The sequence below is a fragment of the Rhamphochromis sp. 'chilingali' genome, assembly GCF_963969265.1.
Source record: "Rhamphochromis sp. 'chilingali' genome assembly, chromosome: 9".
NCBI lineage: Eukaryota > Metazoa > Chordata > Actinopteri > Cichliformes > Cichlidae > Rhamphochromis > Rhamphochromis sp. 'chilingali'.
Window position 1 is genome coordinate 38,091,665 of NC_137936.1, and position 23,649 is coordinate 38,115,313.

The 23,649-nt window shown below is 45.1% G+C and overlaps 1 protein-coding gene across 2 annotated transcripts; it reads right to left on the reverse strand.

The window, feature by feature from the left end:
• Positions 1 to 945: 945 nt before the first annotated feature.
• On the reverse strand, positions 946 to 22,631 carry LOC308402573 (DDB1- and CUL4-associated factor 1-like). 2 transcript variants are annotated; one of them, XM_080891521.1, is made up of 30 exons: positions 20,985 to 22,631; positions 18,887 to 19,083; positions 18,687 to 18,763; positions 18,492 to 18,565; positions 16,970 to 17,083; positions 16,385 to 16,522; positions 15,408 to 16,016; positions 15,225 to 15,326; positions 12,951 to 13,109; positions 12,684 to 12,863; positions 12,475 to 12,584; positions 12,160 to 12,259; positions 11,426 to 11,595; positions 11,129 to 11,253; positions 10,621 to 10,697; positions 10,103 to 10,267; positions 9,796 to 9,951; positions 8,264 to 8,923; positions 7,896 to 8,173; positions 7,588 to 7,786; positions 7,186 to 7,268; positions 6,980 to 7,064; positions 6,564 to 6,797; positions 5,970 to 6,063; positions 5,767 to 5,871; positions 4,429 to 4,502; positions 4,234 to 4,323; positions 3,654 to 3,818; positions 1,508 to 1,644; positions 946 to 1,205 (listed from the first exon to the last, which is right to left on the reverse strand). In XM_080891521.1, the coding sequence occupies exons 2-29, from the start codon at positions 19,075 to 19,077 to the stop codon at positions 1,516 to 1,518; spliced, it is 4,743 nt and encodes a 1,580-aa protein (XP_080747647.1). In that variant the 5' UTR covers positions 19,078 to 19,083; positions 20,985 to 22,631; the 3' UTR covers positions 946 to 1,205; positions 1,508 to 1,515. The 2 variants fall into 2 exon arrangements, with proteins under 2 accessions (XP_080747647.1, XP_080747646.1); XM_080891520.1 differs by having other exon boundaries at positions 1,524 to 1,644; positions 20,985 to 22,629.
• Between the last annotated feature and the right edge of the window lie 1,018 nt (positions 22,632 to 23,649).

The window sequence follows — 23,649 nt, forward strand, 5'->3', positions numbered from 1 at the left end:
GTTCCCTCCAAAGGTTGGGCTCATTCCTCCACATCAGCAATGACTTAAACCTCACCGGGATTCACCTCCAACGCTTCAACCACCTTTAGAGATCATTTGTGTGGGAATTAAATCCTCTGAGGTGCTTTCCTCCAACCATCATACAGATTCAACTTCAACCACAGCACCTGAAGTTGGCTGGTCAGCTGTGGTGGCCGCTCTCGCCTCAGCTTCCAGCAATTGTCCTTCTCTTTGACCCAGAGCCATCGGGAGGCTCTTACCCCAAATCTTCAGGCCTCTGTTTTCCCCTCCCGGCTTCTCACTGCTCCGCTCTTCAGTGAGATCCAAACTTAAAGGACTAGGAATCCTCGACAACCCTCTTTAAACCAGGCTTTTCCTGCTGGTCCAGTACAAGCTGCTGGTCGTTGCTCCTGTCTGTCTCTGCTGCTTCCTCGGTCCTCCAACTCTGCAGTTAGTTTTTACCAGGACAATCAAACTGAACCCTGACACACGAAGTGCCTTTCAGTACTGCTCGAGCACACAGTCCTGTGAGAACAGAAGCCCCGCCCACCTGCTGTTCAACCCATCTGTTTGACAGGAGCAGCCAATAAGAAGAAGGCTGGCCTAAATCCATCCAGTTAAAAACATCCAGTCTTTAAATCTGTAGAAAACAACCTCAACACTGTGTATATAAAATAATTTTTTCTTTCTTTTTCTTTTACGTCAATAACTGCTTTTATATGAATATTAAGCTCAAATAAAATGTAAAGACTGCTCACTGCTTCAGAGTTGAAAGGACTTGAAAAACTACAGCTTGTGTTTCTGTCTCGTTTTGTAGTTCAGACAAAGCTGGTGCTGATCAATAATGAGGAGAAAAAGATGTTTCACAGCAGGTAAAAATACCAAAAAGAATCCAAAATTTCAAACTCAATATTTAACCAAGAGGAAGAAAACCAAGTCTGCATATCTGAGGCCCCACAAACTCTGGGAAATATTTATTCGTCATCTCTCAATGACGTCATCAAATGTAAAAAATATATATTAGAGAAACAGAATATTGCAGAAATTTGATTTGCATACGAGCGTGTTCACAGTCAACCTGCCTGCTTAAAAGAGAAACGAGCATTTAAACAGGTACGAATGAGAACGCTGAGGTCAGGAGAACCATCGGTCATGGAGGTCACGGATGGACTGGATCAAGTCGTCATCGGACGCTCCAGAGAGAACTGCAACACACACACACGCACACACACACACGGTTCACTTCAAATCAACGGCCTCATTACAAAGAACAAAAATGAAGGAATAAAGCTCGGGTTTTTTCATCCAGTTTCGGTGTGATGCTCTCCAGACATTAACATTCTGTCCGTGTTAAACCCAGAACGTGCAGTGCCGTTCTCGCTCATTTTTAACAATATTATATTCTGAACTGTACTTATGCAGGCAGTTTTTGCAGATTCGGCGTCCTCGGCGCCCGGATGTGAGTTTGTAAAAACCTCGAAGGTAAAACAGACTTAAGCAAACAAACCTGGATTATCACTCACATTCTGATCCGTCAGCGTCGAACGGCTCAGAGCCATCATTGACGCTCTCCCAGTCTTCCGAGTCGTTGTTGTCGTTGCTGTCATTGTCATCATCGCTGTCGCCAGCCAGAAGATCAGCAATCTGAGCGTGAAAGGAAAAAAAGATCAGTCTCCCCAGTGCAGTCTGAACTGTGAGGACCAGAGAAGACGTGAAACCTAAAACTGAAAAACAAAGAACTTTTTTTAAACACTCAAACTGATTTTTCTCCTCTAACGCGAGGGAAGCAGTCACATCACTTCAGTTTGGAAGTAACGTCCAGCACGGACTGTTTTTAGTGGCACCGCCTCCAAGCTGGACTCAAGTTTATAAAGAACACACGTCGCAGTGTTGTGGTTGCGTTAAATCCACTGTGAGAGATGAAGCGCAGCCTCGAAGAACGCTCTCTCCCATCTGACTACAACAGGCATGAGGTAGGGCTGCTCGATTATGGCAAAAAATGATAATCACGATTATTTTCACTGAAATTGAGATCTCGATTATTTGACGATATTTATTTAACCCTTTAAGACCTACTATAGAACCAAGTCCACCAGAGCTTATATTATTTTTTTACATGTTGTAGTGCCATTTGTGGGAGCATTTCAATTTGCTAAATAACTGTTATAGCCCATATTTTAATAATATGTATGCATTAAGTCCATAGTAACTACATTAATTGCAAAAAAGTGCAATAAACTACAAAAAAATTGACATTCGTTTTTGTTTAGTTTGTTTACATATATTTCTACTTGGAGAAATTTAAGAGGTTTATCCCTCAAAACTTTAAATACAAAAAAGTTGCAAAAAATAATTTACAACAACAGGAAATTTATTTTGAGTGTTATCATAGTTTTATTTTGGAGATACAGCAATTTTTATATACTGCAGGAAAAACGAAAAAACAATCCTATGATGCAAATTTGCAAAGAAAACAGCAGGTGCATCAAAATAAACTATTTCCAGCTGTGCAATTCGAGTTCTAAGCATCCCAGAAACTATTCAGAAAAGTCAAACATGACTTATAAAAACACCAGTATAGGCTTTTAAGGCCTACAAGTAAAAAACTACATTTTCCGCGAAAATGACGTCACTTCCGGTTTCGGCCAGGAAATGGCGGACATGCGACAGTTCGCGCTGACGTCTGTTTCACTGTGGGAAGTGTTACGAACAGCTGATGGATCGGCAAAGCGTGTTTCTGGAATATTATGTTTTTGTTGCTGCAAGCGCTTTTTATGCAATTTTTGCAAAGCTTTATGTGGAAGGAAACCGTGACCGAGGACAAGCTGATGGCATCAGATGTAAGTACAACTCCTCCGGTTTCACATGCAAAAAAAGTTATTGCGCTAGCTTACACGGTTCAGGTTCTACAAAAATAGTTACACAAAACGGAGCGTGCTGCTCTGACCGGCTTTAAAGGGTTAACAATGACTTTAAAAAATAATATAACATAGTGTGCAACACCACTGAAGGTTTTTTACCTCACTTTTCAACCAACAGCAGTCACTCTCCTCTCCAAATAACTTCTGCTTAGCTTTCCGAGCTTCCCTCGGGTCCTCTTAATCAGCGGTCTCCAACCTTTTTTGCGCCACGGACCGGTTTATGCCCGACAATATTTTCACGGACCGGCCTTTAAGGGGTTGCGGATAAATGAGGGAGGGGCTAATAATCGGCTCAGTCATTTTTAATGATCGTTGAAAGCCCAGATCGTAATCGTGATTAAAATTCGATTAATTGAGCAGCCCTAGCGTGAGGTGCGTTCAATGTCTCTGTTAATTTGAGTTTCCATGAATATGTGAAAGAAGCTAAAGAAGCATTATTGTTTTAATGTAACTGCTATTATTTTAGATATTAGTCGTCATGGTGACAACGCCGAGTGAGCTCAGAATAAATCATCCATAAACAAAGAACCTGAGTAACAAGTAAATTTTACTAATATGAACAACAAGTTCTTCTATAAATCATATTTACTATAAGAAAATAAAGTTAAACAAAACAAGACATTTATATATTCAGTAAACTATCATTTCAAAGTGTTGTCTTCATCAATCCTTTCACAGAAAAGTGAAAAATAAAAGAAGCTGATTGGACGATGGATTTAGGGGGTCGGGTACCTCTTCGTCTCTGGGCGAGTCGGCTTGTTCCTCATTCTCTGCCTCGTTGTTATTGGCCAGCTCCTCTATGAGCGGGTCTGTGTCCAAGTCGTCGTTGTCGTCGTCGTCGTCGTCATCATCATCGTCATCGGAGTCAGAGGAATCGTCATCGTCCTGATCGTCATCCTGGAAGAGCACAAAATAAATTTTAAAAAAATGAACTCAATCACGACGACGACAGCAACGAAAGGAAGTTTTCTCAGTAAAACAAGTTTCACAGATAATAATAATTAAATTAAAGAGCAGAAAAAGCAGAAGAAGAAGAAACGGCAGACAAAGAAGCATCAAAAGTAAGAGAAGAAGAAGCTTTTGGATAAAACTGCTCGGCTTAAGCTCATCTCCACTTCAGGTCCGCTCCCTGAGCAGTCGCACAAGACTTCAATTAAAAATAAAAGACTGTGGTCACAGTGACGGGGACACCGTGGACTCTTTCCCTGAAAGCAGCTGCTCTAGAGACCCAGCTGTCATCAGAGATGAGCCTCCACGTGAAGGTCGGGTCATCGCAGACAAAAGAAAACAAAGCTGCTCAGCAAACGCTCACCTGATCGTCGTCGTCTCCCTCCTCGGCGAGTTTCTGTCGTCCCACCTCGTACAGACGACACACCGTGTCCAAGCCCACCGCGTCCTGGTTCTGCAGAGTAAACGCATCACGTTAGCGTGTCTGCGGCCTTACAGGGTCACATGGGCTGTAATGGAAACAACAATAAACCCTCTGATAGCACGGATGCTCAAGTACCTCAATGACAGCCAGGTAGCAGTCCTTGGTGTCTGTACACAGGTCGAAGATGTTCCTCTTCACGTCCACAGTGGCTGAAAAACAAAAACATCATGAAGCTCGAGCTCTTCGAACCTCGGCTCGTAAAAGCAGGAGGAGCAGCTAAGCCTGGCAGATCAGCACAAACCTGACCTTTAAAATAAAATCAAACACATATGTATATATTAGGGGCGGGTTTTGATAATCGATTTATCGATTAAAACCGATTCTGGCTTGGATAGCGTGATATCGAATTATTAAAATCCTGATTCGATTTTTTTATTATAAATTTATTTTGCCCGAAACGCCAGAATCTCAGGTTAAACCTCACAAAGTTTCAACAACCACCAAACAGCTAAAACAGTAAATGAGAGCAGGAACACGGATTCTGCACAAAGACGTAAACACAAAGCGCGGACACGCCGACGCATCAGAATCAGTGAGATGTTGCCTTTCTCACGGTCGGGGCTGAAAGCCGACAGCTCGCTGATCCTTATGTTTCGGCGGGTCGAGCTTTGTGTTTACGTCTTTGTGCTGATTCTGAAGCTGCAGGTTTGATCTCTCTCCAAACAATATTGACTGAACCAGCAGCAAAAGAAGATCCAAACTACGCTTCACATAAACATCGTCATGAACTCACTCTGACTTTTGCTGATCACACTTCATGCACAGCTCTCTCTCTCTCTGTACTTCAACAACAGTTTCCTGTCTAAAAATCTGTTTTCTGCATTATTTGCTTACTATCACAAGTCTACCATTGTTTACAGCGCAGTCGATCGCTGTTTTATTCCTTTTACTTACTTCCAAAGAGAAAACTTCATTTCTGCTGTTCAACAGGCTTCTGGACAATTTTAAACTTTTTAAATTTATGCAAAACTGCAAAACGCTGCGTCTCTAATCAAACCTCTGTAACTTTGCTCTGCTTCACGTCAGCAGCATCAGGTAATGTTCAGATGCTGATTAATGGTTTTCTTTCGTTTTTGATCGACTGCAGAATATTTTTATAAAATCCAGACCAGGAAAATCACCTTCATGTTTTTCTGTTTCATCCTCAGCTACTTTGACACAAAGGCCTCTGCTGTGATGCTCACACCTTTGATAAAGTCTCACAAGTGTCAGCTTCCTTTTTATAGATATAAAAATATGGAAATGTCCTGATGCATGATCTGAATCATAACAAAATTTCCCCGATTCAAATCAAATCGAATCAATTCGGGACCTTGTGAATCGGAATCAAATCAATTCTAGAAATCAGTGACGATCCCCAGTCCCAGTATATAAACTGTGTTTGACCAACAGTGAGAGGAAGTGAAGCCTTACTGATGGGCTTGTAGTCCGTAGCATCGAAGGTTCTAAAGGACGAGCCGAAGGGACCCTTCATCTGCTGATCCATCGCGTCATCCTCATCGTCGGCCTGGAGCATAGCTGTGTGCGAGAGCAGGAGGAGGGAAAAACATCGTACGTCAGAGCGGTGATTCGGCCCCTCGCTGTGCTCGTAATGACTCGGACACATGAGCTCGTACCTCCGTACATGATGGTGGCGTTGCTGTTGAAGACCACCCTGCACTGGTCCAGGGCTGGGACGGTGTGCAGCAGGTGGAAGGTCCTCAGGTCCCACTGACACCTGCTGTCAAGGCCCACGACTACGACACAACGGGGGGCGACGCAGAAACACGTGCAGCTCGCTTTGTTGCGTCGTTATTACAGCTGAGATCAATAATCTGATCTTAAACTTTGACTATAGTTTTGGAGACTGTAAGACCCAAACTGACATTATGGTTCATCAGGTAATATGCATTAAAAATATTAAAGGCCATGTCTTTTTTAAGCAGGGTAAATTGGACGAGGCCGAATTTGTAAAAATGCACCTGCTCAGGTGAAACGCAGCAAGTTCACTTCAATAATGAGGGCAGCAGATTCTCCTGCTTCATTAAACCAGCAGCATTAATGAAGACCAGAAACATGCAGGGCTCAGCACTGAACAGCTCCTTTGCATACACATGCCATTAACTGGGCCCAGAACGTTTTTTAATGACCCATTTCATTTTAACTATATTTTTTGCAGTAAAGGAAAGAAAAGGACAGAAAAGACGGCCCCTGGCAGCATCAGAGGATACGATCTCCGTGTTGATGATGACTTCCAGGCCGTTGGGGTGGAAGACCCCGCTGATGTTCATGTTGAACTTGTCGAACTTGTGGATGGCCCGCGACGCCCGCACGTCCCACAGCACGCCGTCGTTTAGCACCAGGTCGTCAGTGGGGCTGAAGGTGGCACAGTTCCTCTTGTAGTTGTTGGCCAGGCCGGGGTCATTCAGGGTCAGCGTCTTCTGACCCGTCTGGATGTCGTAGATCTTCAGGACACGAAGACAAACGATGAGAATCAAATGAACTCCAAATCTACGGTTTCCTGCTGTCAGTAGTTTAAATGCAAATGAAGATTTTTAATTTAAGGGATTCCAGTTTTATCAACATCAACTCTGCTTCCTGCTGTTATGATGAGAGGAGGCAGAGCAGAACATTTTGGGCGACCTACGTTTGCGACTTGGTCTTTGGTGCCGATGACTCGGTCCTGAGAGAGTTTACTGAACTCCACGTAGTGATCGTCTGCAAAGGAGTTTCTGAAGGGGAAAAAGACACATCGACACCACGAAGACCACAGTCCACACCTCAGGGTGTCTATGCAGTGCATACACAGGTGTGTAAAATTAAAAGTGAAGCGTGAGGGTGTGGCGGTTTTACTTTTTGATGAAGACTCCATCCATGCTCCACAGAGCCGACAGAGGGACGCTCCAGGAAGCAGAGGTGAGCAGCAGTTTCCCATCCTAAGAAGCACAAACGGTTACTTTCTAACAACGGCACAAAAAGAGCTGAGGCTGCAGCCGCTATTCATATCAAAGCTGAGCATAACGTCAGCTCAGGCAGTCGCCTCAGTGCCTGCAGATCAGCTGAGCTTATAGAAGAAAACAAATCCACACCACCAGACGTCTTCTTACATCAGAAACTCAAATATACTCAGTGCAGATTTGTCCCTGACCCGGTCGAGGACGTAGCCTCAGATAAAAAAAACGCATGAAATATGCAAATGTTTGGGAAACGTTGTGCAGGATAACAACAGGTGTGTTTAAATGCTTGTGCAGATACCCTGGAGGGCTCGAGGTGTGTGATGGCGGACGTGTGGCAGGTGTAGTTGGCCGCCTCCTCTCCCGAGAGGACGTTGTAGAACTTGAGGTGGCCGGAGCAGGTTCCCAGCATCAGGAAACGCTCGCAGGCTGAGAAGGCACAGCAGGTGAAGCCGCTCTCGTCTCCGTCGCCCTCGTGGAACACCGACATTGGACGAAACCTCGACGAAGGGAAAACAGGCAGAGCGGTGGAGAAGCAGAGGTCCGTTTTAAACAGCCAAAAATAAGCTAAATAACCGTTTTTGCTGCACAGGTGAGTCTGTTCTTTACCTGCTAAAGATCAGGTGTCTATCCAGACACGCTCGGTCCACACCTCCGTATTTGGGGTACAGCACCCTGGCACCCAGGCGGGCGGTGAAGTTGGGAGAGGCTTGTCGTCTCTGCTTGGGCTCCGGGCAGCGGTGGGGCGTGAAAAGAGAGAAAGGGGGGCATGTGGTGACCGGGTTGGGGCAGCGGGCGTGTTGTTCCCTCAGGTACTCGGTGATGATGCTGTCGAGCGTTGGAGGGGAAGGAAGGTGGCGTTCCAACTGCTTCTTCATTGCTGGAGTCTGACAGAGAGGGAAAGAAAGAGTAGCTGAGCTTAGGCCGTGTCTGTGTGCGAGCACGGCAATGATACTGGTGACCGATCGAACCCTGACCTGTATGAAAGCACCGTGATCCGACTTCTGTTTCAGTGCACGGAGCTTTTTCCCTGAGCTGCACGGGGCCACCGGACGCTCCCGTGAAAACAAAATCCGGCCAAGTGGATATGGGCCCTGTCCCTGAGGTGAAGGATGAGGAAGAGGAGGGGGAGGAGGAGTGGGGTGGGCAGAGGTAGATGCAGAGGAGCACGAAGGGTGAGGAGGTGCCAGGGGTCGAGAAGAAGAGGGGCAAGGAGAAACAGAAGCACCCGAGGACACGGGAGAGGCTCCAACATGGCTGGCGATACGCGCTGCGATCCCACCCGCTAACCTGCAAGTCCTGGGTACCACTGAGGCGGAGGGCGGGGGGGTGACGCAGGAAGGGGAGGGGTTTGGACAGAGGGTCGCTGCGGGTAAATTGGCCTCCTTGACCAGCGTGTTTGCCGTGTCCTGAAGTCCTTTGGCCACGAGGTGGTTCCTGATCAGGACGAGGAGCTCCCTCTCGGAAAATGTGATGCGCGATTGGGCGACCACGTTGGCCCTCTGCAGGCGAGCCAACGACACGTCCGTGCCCATGAGAAGAGGTTTGCCAGACACCCGCTCGGTCAGCTCGGCGGCGAAGCGGCAGAAGCGGACGTGCTCGCTTCGTTTGTCCTGCAGCACGGGCTCCTTCATCAGCTGGAGACAGAAAACAGAGCATGAACACGACGAGAGCCGGAGGAAATCCTCCACCCTGCCTCCAACTGCAGCATTACTATAACTGCACCACACTAGTCTGTTAAACCTTCATGTATCGTGTAGTTTTTGAGGCGTCTACGTCATCAGTTTCCTGAAAAACCTGAATAAGCGACATGAAATTGCCGGATGAAGCAGAAATGACTCATACATGCAAATCGATTTTTTTCTCTCTCCAGTTTCAAAAGATTCAAATTTTCTGGCCACAGAGTTTAAAAAACATAAATACACCAATATTTAAATTGTACTTGGGCCTCATTATGCTTTGCATGCCTGTCTGCTTTGTTATAATGCTGCTGCTGACACCAATTACCGCCCACGTTTCTATAAAGAGGGCAGTGTGTTGCAGGCCAGAGAGCAGCTGTGGAAGGACTGAACGCTGCTAACACCCTCACTTCCTGCAGAAAAGCCTTTAGTAATAGTAAAGTAATCGTTTATTAACTTGTGAGCTACAGTTAGTAAAGCTCTGCTGTTGTTGACATCTCTTCAATAAAATAACTTACTGTGAGTCCGAGCCATGAAATGAAGATTTCTAACAATAGCTTTAATATTTTATATTATAAGCTGCAGTTAGCCACAGTGTGCAACTTTAAGTGTGTATGAAAAGGTGGCAGGGAAGCCTTTCAGAAGATGACCGTTTGCAGATGGATGCAAACTGATTTCTGGGCACAGCGAGGCGAGGAAAGCGCACTCGGCATTCAAAATCCAAGTTTATACAGCGGCTTCGTCACCACTGTCCGGACACCCTAAACTTCAGTCTGTTTTTTGCCACAAAAGCATTAAAAGGTCTTTCACTCAGATACACCTGTGCGCACCTGCTGAATGTGGCTCCTGGTGAAGAGCGGCAGCTTGCTGATGATCTGTCTGATGGCGGAGCTGCGAGAGAGTCCGACCAGAGCTTTGCAGGCGAGAGCGCGGATCAGGTCGGCGTCCGTGATGGGCATCTTCACTGACAGCAGGGACAGCAGCACCTGGAGACGACACGAGGAACACGAAAAGCATTTCGCTTTCAGGCGATCTCTTATTTACAACAGGGGTCACCACAGCGGGGCAGATTTTTACCCCAGATACCCCAAAAGGATCAAACCGGGAAAATTCCCACTGCTCGTCTGCTGCTCTTACCTTTATCCCATTGTTGTTCTGCACCACCTGCCACATGTGGGCCAACACCCTGTTGTGAGGGGTGGGGGGCTGCTGGGGATGGAGTAATGGCTTGAGAGGGGTAACCGCAAAAGCCCCCACAGAGTTCAGGCTCTGGTCAGGGGCGCACACGCAGTTTATTATCACCTGCGACGATTTTAGAGAGGAAACGACAGACAAATTTTCATCATTTGCTGCACAAATGCTGCATCTAAAACAGTTTTATCTGATAAAATAGTTTAAACATTCAGATTCGTGAGCCGATCTCTGCAAATGCGCCTTTAAAGTTTGTTTCTAAGGAGGGACGTCTGAGACCTCACAGCCTGCTCTGAATAAGTCATAACGTGCTGATCCTTCATGAATGTGCGCTCATGTGCTGTTAACCTGCAATCTTCTCATTCTGATTGCACAGACTCTGCACATTTCTGGGCAAACCCTTTTTCTGGAGGTCATCAAAGTCGGGAGAATGTCTCATTAAGATATTTAGAGCTTCTCCTTACTTGCAGTGCAGACTTCTGGATCTCAGCATCGTTGACAAACACCTCGCCCTCTGCCACACCCAGAATGATGCTCATACCTGAAGCAGAGGTGAGAGACGGTCACGCGCAGAACACCCAAAGGTTAACAACATCTCTCAGTTACAGTGGACCCTTTGTGCTTTTCCTCATTTACTGTCACATGAATGTTTATGAATGTTAATAATTTTAAGGTTGAGAGATCGAGTAAGCCAGGCTGCTCCGAGCGCCCAGTTTTATCTACTCTTGGATCTGCATGTTGCCCGTGAGCAGGAGGACATCCTTAAAACGATCAGCTGTGAGCACAGAGGCCCCACCCACCCTCTGTCCAAGCTTTCTGTTTGAGAGTGGCAACCAATCAGAAGACAGTTGGATTGTGTGTAAGATTCATAAGGATTATTTCAAATCCTGAATCATTCAATGTTACATGGAGCTGGAAACAATCAGAACAGTTTTAGCAGCACTAGAGGAGAAAACGATCAGATTTACTGACCCACAGTGGAAACGGGGGACCTGGCTTCATCCTGAACTTCTACAGTTTCTGCCAGGACCAGCTGGACTTTAGGAACCACCGTCAGGATGGAGAGGATGTCCAGAGCGTACCGCACAGTGTCGCTCCTGGTGAAAAAAACATGAAAAAGACTCCAGTTACACATCAGTGCTGCGTACAAAGACGAGCAACACAGAAACAGAAAGCAAGCAAAGCTACTTTTACACCGACTCCTTTCTGTGTCATAAAAACTCCCACCGAGTGCTCACAGCGTGCAGGTATGTGTGTGAGCAGGGTTACCTGCCAAAGTAAGTCCTCCAGTCGCAGGCTGTAGATATGAGCTGCAGCATTAAGGGGACACAGGCCAACTTGTAGAAGACCTCGACCGGCTCCCAGTGCAGCTGAGGAGGCCCGCACTCGATGAGAAACTCCATCATCTCAATAATCTGCTCTCTGGTGTACGAATAGGCCTGAAAGCAGGAAGCCGCAGACTTTCATGAGTTGTATATGAAGCCAAGACTCGTATTAAATGTCACGGCTGCTACGTCCATCTTTTATATTCAGTCTGTGCTCAGTGTTTGAACACCTTGCATTTATATCATAAACATTGTACATTTAAATTGTCATTTAGAGCAAACAAACAGCTTCTCTGAGGTTATCATTTTACGTATTTTGAAGCATCACTACTACTTACAGGTGAGCATGAAACAGCTCATCTGCTCACAGCCACATTATAATGTTAAAATCCACATATCTAAATCCAGATCACAAATGTGATTAAGAGTTGCGTTATAAGGCAGTCCTTCTCTTACAAACACACAACCAGGCTAAGAAAGGCAGCGAGTCACATGATGATCACAGAACTATAAAACACAACGTTTCAGATCAAAATGAAATCTGAGCAAACGACACAGAGATTCACCAACAAAAGCAGGAGGCTCGTCAGCATTTCATCTTCACTGACAAGAAGGGAAATCTGTTGTTGTGGTTTAAATAAAAAAGCACAGCAACGACTCACAAACTCCATCGAGTACCTTGTAAAACGGCTGCTGGGGAATGACGATACCGCCGTCCGACGCGTGCAGGGACTGCTTCACCTGCTCGGTCTTCACGGCGAGGTGAGCCTCAAAGTACCTTCACAAAGTAATCGATAATCAATGAGTGTGTTTCCAAACTTTCACACAAGCAGAGAGGAACTGCCTGCATGTTCAGACTGTGAAGAGTATTTCTTTACTTCTACCCGACAACACAATAAAGAAATACATTATATATGTACAAATATCTAAATAAAACATGGCTGCTGTGTCAGATAAGAATTTTTGTGTTTGTGTCTCCACCCATCGCTTCACCTGCGCAGGGCCATGCAGGTGTGTTTGGCTGTCTGCCTGCTGGAGAACACCTGGTCATCACTCAGCCGGGACAGCTCGCTCCCCACGTTCAGGATCTCCAGAGTGCTGATCTACAGGCAGAGGAGACGATGCTAAAAGTGTCCGATTGAAAGAAATAGCTACTTCTGAAATTAGTTTAAATAGTTTAAGAGTAAAGATTCACGGCTGACCAGGTTGACGAGCCTCCGGAGGCCGTCCTGCTGGTCGAACAGCTGCAGCACCGCTCGGAATGAAAAGGAGATGGAGAAAAACATGGTGGCGTGGCAGACGCCCGACGCGTGCGACGACTCCAGCAGCCACAGCGCGTAGGACACCGTGTCGGACAGCACGCCGTCGGGCAGCGTGCACACCTGCAAACGCGGGACAGTGTTCACCATGACTGAGCTACGGTTGCTGTAATAATCCTGCACACAATAAGAAGAGTGTTGTAGCTTTACCCTCTCCATGGCGTCTTGGTTATACGCCAGGTAGTAGAGGCAGAGAGAAACTCCGGTCGCTGCCATTGAAGGCCTCGGGATCTCCAGGAGTTTCTGCACTCCTCCGTGAGCGATAAACTCTGCAGCAAACTTCTTATGGAGGAGCAGCGAGGCGAGATACTGACGAGAGAGCAACGACACCGTGAGGCTGCAAACAGCGAACATCAGTTTATCAGATGACACGGTGCTGCAAATATAACGAGGAGGATTTAAAGGTTTCACGTAGATGTGAAAAGAACCACAGTGAGTGGGTTTACTGATAAACTTTTATTGACAAGGGGAAAATGATTTCATTTCATCTTAAAAATAAGATTTACTCATTCAAAACAAAACGAAATCATATAAAAATGTATCTAAAAATAAAAATAAGTTCTCCTTTTCAGTTTGCTTTGCTTTAATCAACAATCCCTAAACTGGCATAGAAATGGACAAAAATATTAATAATATTAATCATCACCACCACACACGACTACGACTGAAACAAGAGTAAATAAACATGCAGCAGTCTTCCAACATCAGCCCTGCAACGTTCACGGCTCGCAGCTTCACCTACGTCAGATTCTGCATCAGCTAAAATTTAAATATAAGACATTTACTTTTAATGTAATTGTAATTTCCTTTTTCTCTGGTGAAGAATTACTGAACACCAGAGGCAGCAATTACCTATGATTACTTATCAGCTCACGGACGTATGAATCCCACTTTTACTGCTTCTCTACTCATACGACGGATCAATTGAGCTGAAACAGGAGAATCAATTCATCAACTTTTCAGTTAATCTGACACCCGTCCATTATCAGAAGAGCCTGTTAGTTCCTCCAAAACATCTACACGGGAAGCACTGAACAGTGTCCACGATCTACAAACAACTGAGAGATGGAACACGTCTCCCTACATGTGACCATGTGACCATGCACGACACTGTTAAAAAAAAAGAAAAAATATCTCTACTCAGTTTCATCACATTAAAAATGAAACAAACTGTGGTGATGGGGCTGAGAGCCACCCACAGAGGTCTGGATTATCTTTCACACACAGACGCTCGGACTCAGCGGGGAGGGGCTGCACTGACAAACAAGGCGAAACGTGATCTGAGCTGCTGAGGCTCATTAAAGCATCTCGATATAAAGATTTACTGCTTTTGTAAGATCACTAAAAACCCCTCAGTAAGTTACATTAGTAAAATAAACATACACCACGTTCTGTCACAATAACTTGTAACACAATCAGAACACACAAACATACATGTTGCTTTAAGGCAGCTGTTCAAACACGTAGTAACAAACGTATCAATGCTGAACGTGGAACAAACTAACTGAATTACAATCATCTGACAGCAAGTGACCAAACAGATGCTGACACACTGGAAGGACTTGCTCTCTCTGAGCATGATATATGAGTAGAATATATAATAGTGGTGCAACGGATCAAAGATCTCACGGTTTTAAGTCACGGATCGGATCAATTTTTGGATCAGAAAAAAAGAAAAAAAGAAAAAATTTTAACATTTACTTATGAACTTTTTAAGTATTTTTTTGCCTATTAAAAACATTCAACTCAAGACTCATTCCACGCAATTATATAAAAACAAATTAAGGTGCAGTACAGGGCTTGTATCTACCACTCCGCTGTGATACAACGAGCTGTCACGGTCACGTAGCTTTCCGTTGACCTGGAGCTCCAACCGTTTGTAGTTGGGCAACAGAAGATGCCTGGGACAGTTCAGCCATAACTCATACATGCCTGGAACGATCTTGTCACTGAAGTGGACGTGCAACGAGATATCATAGTGTGGCTCAAGCACGTTCATCACAGTTTAAACCCTTGTTTTGCACAACAGAATACGGCCTCCCGTCTGCAGCTAAACACCGCAGTAGCTTCTGTAACAGCTTTAGCCCGGTCGGACTGGGAGGCAAAGGGCTGCTTAAATACCGCAAACTCCTCTGCTCCTGCACTTGGACCGCTAGCACCGACCATAGCTATCTCTTGACAGACTGACCACGCGCACCATACGCATACTTTTTTTCCTTCTTTTTCAAATCTTCGGATCACGTGTGTACCGAACCGTGGAGTGTGATCGGTTCGGATTACGGATCAACCGTGATCCGTTGCACCACTGATATACACGCATGTACGAACGCTTCACTCAGAGTGCATCAAAGCACTAAATCATCCACAGCATTTCATAAAATTCCCTCCACATCAATTTTTTCAAAGGGACGCCGTCATCCTTACCAGCAGGGCGTCAAAGGTGAGCTGGACGTTGTTGGTCTGTCTGAGGTCGATGTAGTTCATCAGCAGTGACCGCGTGTCCAGCTGCATGAAGACAGCCAGCAGCTGCACACAAGGAGGGTCATCAGTTGTGAATTTATTAAAATTATTTGCATTCACCAAACAGTTTCAGATTTGCACGCCTACCTCCTGGTAATCTCCGAGCGGGGTCAGATACTGCAGGATGAGCCGCTGCTCCATGGCCGGGCTCAGCGGTGAAAGGCGGAAGTCGGTGCCGATCATCACGGAGCTCATCTCAGACCATGAGGAGGTGCTGGCCGGCTGTTCGCTGGCCTCGGTCCTCTCTGCGTCCTCTCCACTCCTGTCCGAAGAGTTGGTAATGTTCAGTTTCTGCTTTGCCTTCCTCTCGTTCTCCTTTATAGCCCATTTCTTCCCTCCTCCTCCACCTCTTCCTCCCTGCATGTCTTCCGTCTCCCTGGACGCAGAGTCCGGAGCGACTTGGTAAACGAAGCCTGGCAGCAGTCGGGCAGAGCTGCTGCTGCGGCCGCCGTTCTTCTGAGCTGAGCCGAGCAGAGACGTGGGTTTGGTGTTGGACGTGGTCCTGCTGCTCTCCCCGGCTCTTTCATTTCTCGCCTCCATCTCCATCGGGTCTTGCTGGGCCGTTGTGACGCCTGAGGTTTGTGCAGTTTCAGCCTGAGAGTCCTGAGGTAGATTCTCTGAGGTGTGGGTGGCACTAAAGTGACTCGTGGCCTCTTGAGACTGCAGCTCGTGCAACCGCTTGATCATAACGGGCACCTGGAGGATGAGGAAACTCAGATTTTATGACGCTGACGCAAAAACTCTAAAAATCAAGCGCAAAGACTGTATATAAAAGATTACAGCCATAAAGCATGAAGTCTGTGGTGAAACAGACTTTTAACCGTAGGACGCTGCACACTCGATGCACTAATAACATGTTTGCTGCTGGTCTATGCACACAGCACATTAACAAAACTAACCAACATTAGCTGATAACGTAGCACGCCATCCTCTCATCCAAACATGGTCACTTCCAAACTACAAAATGCTAAAAGGGATCCAAATGTGGAATCTAGAACCCTGTGGATCATGTCACGACAGCCACGTCCATCTTTTACATACAGTCTTTAATTACTGCCACCCACCAGCTGAGCGTTCTCTTCTCTGTAGTTGGCCGCCACTTCCTGGTTGCTCATGGCTCGGGCCAGCAGACCCGTGGCGTAGACACACAGCGGGCGCTCTGCTTCACGAGCCCAGCCAAACAACCTTTCAGCCAGACCCTCCTGCACAGAGAGCACAGGTGAGCGAAGCACAGGAACAGCCTATCAGAAACCAGTGCTTATTCTGCTCACAGGAGTCGGAAACCTTTTAATAAAAGTCTCTGTGATAATTACTCAAATTAGTTATTCCCATATTTCCTACAGAACAACCATCACTTCCTCTTTAATCTACACAGCAAAAACTTTTTTAAATGTACCATCATGAAAAGAAATGCACATTATTAAGGTGGATTTCAGTTTTGATATGCACATCCATATACTGTCATTTATTAGAACTGTATAAACTAACAAAACCCAAATCCTCTAACTCCACATGGACCACCCCCAAACATGTGATCCCTCATAGTAAAATATTTTTTGGACACTTTATAGACGTGTCCATAATTTGTTTTTTGAACGCACACACCAGCTCGATAATCTAACAGTGATTTATGTCTAAATAGTGTTTACCTTCTCTTGGAAGACGACGGCCGTCTCCAGGCCCGGGCAAATGTTCTGAAGCAGGCGGCAGGCTGCTGTGTTGAGGCTGTGTTCCCTGCTGGTCATTATGTACGTGTCCAGCAGCTGCGAAACACACAAAAACAAACTTACAGTGTAGCACAAACTGTGCAGCTACCTGCTCGAGACAACGTTCACTGGCCTCATTTCTAAACTGTGGACACGTGATGGGGCTGTATAAACAAAGACTTTGTCTATTAAAGCAGATTTGCTTGATGCCCAGTTTAAAATGACAGATCTGGTTCATTTTCTCACAGCGCAAATTATGTATAAAGCAACACACAAAACGGAGATGCAGTTTGAAGAGGGAACTAAATTTAAAAATCCCCCCCGTATCAAACAACACTGAAAACTTTCTGCACGTGTGTGTGTGGCGTGAAGCTGTGGAACAAAGTGAAGAACTGAAGCAATGTCCCAGCATGCCTCAGTTTAAACAGCGGTTCAAAAATACAGTTTTTGCAAAGTACAGGGAGGAGGCGGGGCTCTGATCAGGCGTTCTCACCACTACTTTCACAATAATGATGTGTATATGTGTGTGTGTGTCATGATCCTGGGCCATGTTGGCCCAGTATTCTTAGTTTTCGTGTGTTTTGTTCTTTATTTATGCCCTGGTTTCTAGGTTGTTCTGTTGTTCCTTGATTTCCCCCCTGTGTGCCCCTCTGTGTATCTGTGAGCCCTCGTCTCCCCTCCTTCTGTTTCATTCCATGTTTTCCCCAGCCCGTCATGTCCCTGCTCTACCCGTGCTCTCTCTCCTCCTGTCTGAACCTCTGTGTACTTCCTGTTTTACTTTGACAGTCTCCCGTCAGTGTTGCGTTCACTCCTGCCCTGTCTCGTTACGATTATCTGTGTCACCTGTGTTCCCCCGTGTGCTCCCACTTCCCTCGTTAACCCTCTGTGTATTTATGTCCGCGTCTCCCTCAGTTCTGTGTCGCGTTCTTCCTCATCCATGGCCGTGTGGTTCTCCGTATAATATGTTATAGTTTCCAGTTTAGTTTGTATGGTTTTTCTCTCCAGCAATAAAGCTGTTTTGAGTTCATTCCTGCCTCCGTGAGCTTGCGTTTGGGTCCTCATCTACCTCCACACAGCCAGCGCATGACAATATATATGTAAATGTGTATATGTTTTGATGTGTTACTAGAGTTATAAAAAATAATAATAAATAAATAATACATGTAACAAACTGTAATGAAGAATTTCTGATGAGCAGGGCATAAACAGGAAGACAAAGTGCTTTTGCTTTGTTTGTCTCATTTTCCCTCTGTTGTTGTTGTTGTTATACTATTTCAACATGTTCAAAATAAAGATTCAATACCATACGGTCCTGGCACCAGCTAAAGGCTTTAATGGCTGCTAGGTGGAGCTTCTGTACTCAAAGCATGAAGCCTGATAAGGCTGCCATAGCTGACGGCCCACCCTTGGAACCACACTCCATCATTTGGTTTACAAGAGGACAAAAACAAGCAGCAGCCCTTACTGCATTAGTGAAGTCATCGTTCATAAAGAGCATCTTCAGGAGTTGTCCCAGCATGCAGTCAGGGTCCGCCCGTCCTGCAACGTTACACACGAGTCACAAAAGTCTGAACAATTTGAATGATTGGTTGTTGAAATCATTTTACGGAACCGAGTGTGGAAAACATGCAACATAGAGGCCAGAGGGTCCAGGACTCACCTGGATGACGGTCATCAAACGGATCCGGGTCTGCTTTGTGATACTCTCCCATCTCTTTCTCAATCAGCTCCGATATTCTGCAGAAAACACACTGATGAGACAGGGTTTCTACTCAAGATGGACCCACAGACTCAGGCAGACTGAGAGGCTCTGACGTCACACGTCATCTGCGTCGCTAAAAGCTTAAAAAAAAAAAAAACCTGTTTAAGACGGACACCAGCTGCTCTGTGGGGCCTCTCTGTGCTTCTTCCCATTCGTCGAGCAACGCGGAGAGATCCGCCTTTGAATCAACAGCCATGGCAACCGCCATGGCAGCTGACACGGCACTCGATAACGCAGACGTCAAGGCGGCCACGATGGCGGCCGATGGCTCTTCGTCTGCAGAAGACATTGCTGCCTGGAAGAGAGGAAGAGGAGGAGGCGAGGAAGAGGCAGATCATTCAGTGCTGTATTAGATGTGGAGCTAAAGTTAAAGAGAAAAATACTTTTGTGCAGTTTTATTCATCATGGACACTTCAGGCTGGTGCTGTAATGGTATGGAGGTCATTTCTTCTCTTAACACCATCTGAGTAATGTTGCTGATCATGTGCATCCCCTTATGACCACAGTGTGCCATCTCCTGATGGCTGATTCCAGCAGGATAATGCACCATGTCACAAAACTCTGCAGCAGCCGTGTGACGCCGTCGTGTCAACATGGACCAACATCTCTGAGGAGTGTCTCCAGCAGTTTGTCGATGCTATGAGACGCCTTAATAGCATTGATTCAAAGTGGAACTGTGGAGTGTGACTTCAACAAGTGAGCAAAACTGGATCACATTTAATTAAAACCACAAGCATGTGACTTTAAACTAAATTAAACCCAAACAACAGAAACTGATTAAAATCCTGCTGATTTTACTGGATGGATGAAAGTGTGAGTGGATAAAAATACAAAATTCTATTTAATTTAATTGAAAAGACTAGAATAATATCTGTTTATGGCCTGGTTTGGTTCACATGAAATAAAAGTCACTAATTCTGTCTTCCTTACACCAGCTCCCCATAAAGTTTAATGTTCGGTTTAAAATCCTGGTGATGTGTCCTCCGTGGTCAGAAGCCTCCATATATCAGTGAGTTACTAAAACCATCCATGTGGTTTAAATGTCTGAAGTCAGACGATTAACGCTCGGAGGCTGCACCAAGGTCCAGCTAAAGACAAAAGGAGAGCGCAGTTTTGTGGTTGTGGAACTTGCTTCCATTGGACATAAGCTCTGTGGACACTGCTGATACCCACCTGTGCAGGCTTGCCCTTATTTAGTTTTCGTACCATATTAACTGCTGTATGTGTTCTGCATTGTGAAGCACTTGTGAGTTTTGTACTTGAGAAGCAGCATATAAATAAGCCTTACTTACTTAAAAACCTGCTAATGCCTTTTCTGATTAACGAGTATGCAAAATCCTGAGTTGTTTTTTAAGTCCTAATTGTGCTGACCATGAGCCAGCATGCATCTTTATGACATTTCTTTTTAATTATGAAGAGGTCTGATATAAATTATAACAAAGACAAGTAAAAATTAACTTTTTCAGGACTTTTTCAAACTTCCTAACTTCTTCTGTTATCACATCCACTCGGCGCTTGTTCAAATACTGAGGTACAACACCTTCAAAGACAGGTGTTGAAAGAGCCGTTAGGAAGTTGCTGCTTTTAATTTCATTTCAAATGTTTTTTAAATGTTATTTTTCAAGCAAAACGTGTATGTAAACTGATATCGTAGGAGGCACTCGGGTCATTTAAAAAGCCTCTTTCTGCGGAAAAATCCAGAGGTGAGCGGAGATGTTACATTTGCTACGATGCGTGTTGTTGGTCAAACCGCACTTTGAGCGCTGTAAGCACAGTCCAACCTGCTGCTGTCCGACCAACAACGGCAGGCTTTGTAACTCACCGGCCGCCGTCTCAGAGACGCTCTGCGCTGAGGCATGACGGGAGGCTTCTTCACACACAAACACAGCTGTGACAGCTGGAAACACCTGTGCACCAACAGGTGGCCTCTGCACGGATACCGGGCTCAGGGGTTAGAGGGTAAGCTCAGCCCGGCTAGCAGTTAGCAAACTCGGCTAACTCGCTCTAACTCGACTCGCATCTTTTTGTTTATTTTATTTTTGTCCGACTGCCCTCCCCCCGTCACCCTGTCCCTCCCTCCGGGTCCCACCGCGGTGAGATAAGGCGCCAAGCCCCTCTGAGCGCACTGGAAGCGGCGCTGTGCGGCAGCCGCATGTCGGACACAGCTAGCTTCTCTGAGTTTCGCACGTCACTCACCTGAGGAGCAGCTTCCTCTGCGCTCCGCTCCCTCCTCGGTACAAACTCTCACAGCTCAGCCTCACAGCAGCAGCTCGAACCGCGCCGACACTCAACGTTTCACGAGAAAAAAACTTTCACGTTTATTTTCAAACTTCTCCCGGCGGCCGCACGCGACGTCAACAGAACGAGTCGACGTTAGATGACGAAACACAGGCGACGCTCTCCCTGGGACTTGTAGTTCAAAATTCCTGTTCCACCAAAAGGACTATGCCACAATGTTTCACGCCATCCCTGCGGGTGTTCTGACCCCTCTGCCGCTGGATCCTGCGGTTTCCTCTGTTGAACAGATCGGTGTCCCCGCCAAAAACACGAAAGACAACCGTGACGTTGCTTACTGGAATAATTTATACCGAGACCTGGAGTGGAAGAAAAGTTGGACATTACCAACAAAGTAAAGGAAATATATTTGAAAGTCATTCGTCGTTTTTACCCCACCATAACTTTTCTTGTACGATGTTTAAAAAACACATTGATGTTAACTGTTCATGTCAGAAAGAGAGGATGTTTCTGGTCCTGCTTATGTACTAATCATTTCTGGCAAGAGTTTAGTTGTTTCTTTTATCTATTTGACTGTTATGGAAATTATTGTTTGGCTTTTTTTGATTACTCTGCAAATGGGGCTAACAAATTTTATTTGAAAATTTCATATACATCTTCAAAGGCCCAAGCTGGTTGGAGGTTTAGGCCTCCCTAATTTCCAGTACTATTATTGGGCCGCCAATATCAGGTGTTTGTTGTATTGGAGACACTACAATCTCAAACCGTCACCACCAGGTTGGGTTGCCATGGAGTCATATTCAAGTGGGAAAGTTCCCTACCTGTGACTAGGTTCATCACTCCCTTTGGCATTGCCTCTACCCAGTAACAATGGAGTTGTCCAGCAGTCTCTTGGAATCTGGTCTCAGTTTAGGAAGAGTCTGTGTCTCCAGGCTTTCTCACTTCAAAGCCCAGTTGCAGCAAACCACCCATTTGTTCCCTCGATGGCAGATAATGCTTTTCATATCTGGCTTAGAAAGGGCCTAAAATCCTTTGCACTTATATGAAGATGGACAATTTGCAAGTTTCTCTCAAATATCCACCAAATTTGGCGTAGCTGCAGCTCAGTTTTTCTGTTTCTTACAGGCCAGACACTACGTGCAGACTGTGACAGCAGAATTCCCCCAAATACCTCCACACAATCCAGTAGACGATTTTTTAATGGTCAACCCAACCTCAAGGGGCATAATATCAGCCTTGTACAATTTAATTTCCAATGTTTCCTCCAGCTGCTATCAAATCTAAATGGGAACAGGACCTTACCTTTCATATTACGGATGAACTGTGGGCCTCTGTCCTTGGCCAGGTTCTGTGTTTTTGGTTTAGTTGGGCAGCAGGCTGCCAATTATTTGTTGTTTAATGGTTAGGGTGGGAAAAAGAAGGAAATTTTGAAGCATTTTGTATTATTGTATACATGGATTGAAACCTTTGTCTAATAAAAAGACTTTTGAAAGAAATTTCATATACATAAATCCATTTTTTAAATACAAAGCTGCTTTTTCAGTGATTTTTAAATGAAACCAGACAATATTTTAAAACTATACAATGTTCCCATAATATAAAAGCAATTAAAACTGTAAACTTATGCTTCTTGTTTAATATCTTGTGATTCAACCCCTACCCTGTGTCTAATTGTTATTACACGAAACCCCCTGACATTGTCTTTTGCTCATTTAATTCTGTAATGTTTGAATTGCTAATAAAGATAGAAAAAAACTTCAAACTGTGATGAAGCAGCAAGAGGTTCCCAGACTCCTGGATGGATTTGATTTTATTCACAACCAGTGATGGGAATAACAGAGTTAATATTACTTTCTAGTATCAGCTGTATGGGATCAAATTGTGGTCATAAATATTTTGTACTTGTAAATCAGGATTTGTGTGTGTAAAAAAGATTTGTGTGCGGACTTTGCTAAAAAATACGTGTGAAACTCTGCACTCAAGTTTCAAGTTACAAGTACGAATTTCGACCCTATTTTTCTTCCTTTCATCTGATTGGCCAATGTCATGTCAATCACAAATTTAACAATCCAATCAGAGAACAGATGGGTTTGGCTGGCAACCGCCATGGCAGCTGACACAGCACTCAATAACTTAGAGGTCAAGGCTGCCATGATGGCGGCCGATGGCTCACAGCAAAACAGTTCAGTGTTACTGGCGACTTCCATTGCAATAACTGGCCTGCGTTACTTGTGAAGCATCAGGTGTAATGGCCCTGTAGTAATCGGCCCTTAGCACACAGAAAATGACCAGTAAACAATGGACAACATATGTTTTTAAAGTTTACAATTTATATTTGCATTTCAAGTTATGAAAATGATTCGTTAAACATGTTTGTGGTTGTTGCAGTTAAAAAAATTTTTTTTCTATTTTTCTGATTTTAGATCAATTGTGTTAATACAGTAATTAGCTTTAAATAAATATTATCAGGTATGGCTGGTGTGGAAGGGTTTTTGTTTTTTTTTTTAAATGATAGCATGTCTTAGCTTTGCAAAGCTCCACCTGGACAGACCACAAGTCTTCTGGAACAATGTCCTTTGGACAGATGAGACCAACATGGAGATGCTGGTCCATGATCACAGCACCC

Excerpts from the sequence above, each read along its gene's own strand:
- LOC308402573 (XM_080891520.1), bottom strand. The coding sequence starts at position 19,077 with ATGTCTTCTGCAGACGAAGAGCCATCGGCCGCCATCGTGGCCGCCTTG. Across the intron at positions 18,566-18,686 it reads GTTTGATGACCGTCATCCAG|GACGGGCGGACCCTGACTGC; the intron begins GTGAGTCCTGGA and ends GTAACGTTGCAG. Across the intron at positions 9,952-10,102 it reads AGAACAACAATGGGATAAAG|GTGCTGCTGTCCCTGCTGTC; the intron begins GTAAGAGCAGCA and ends TGTCGTCTCCAG.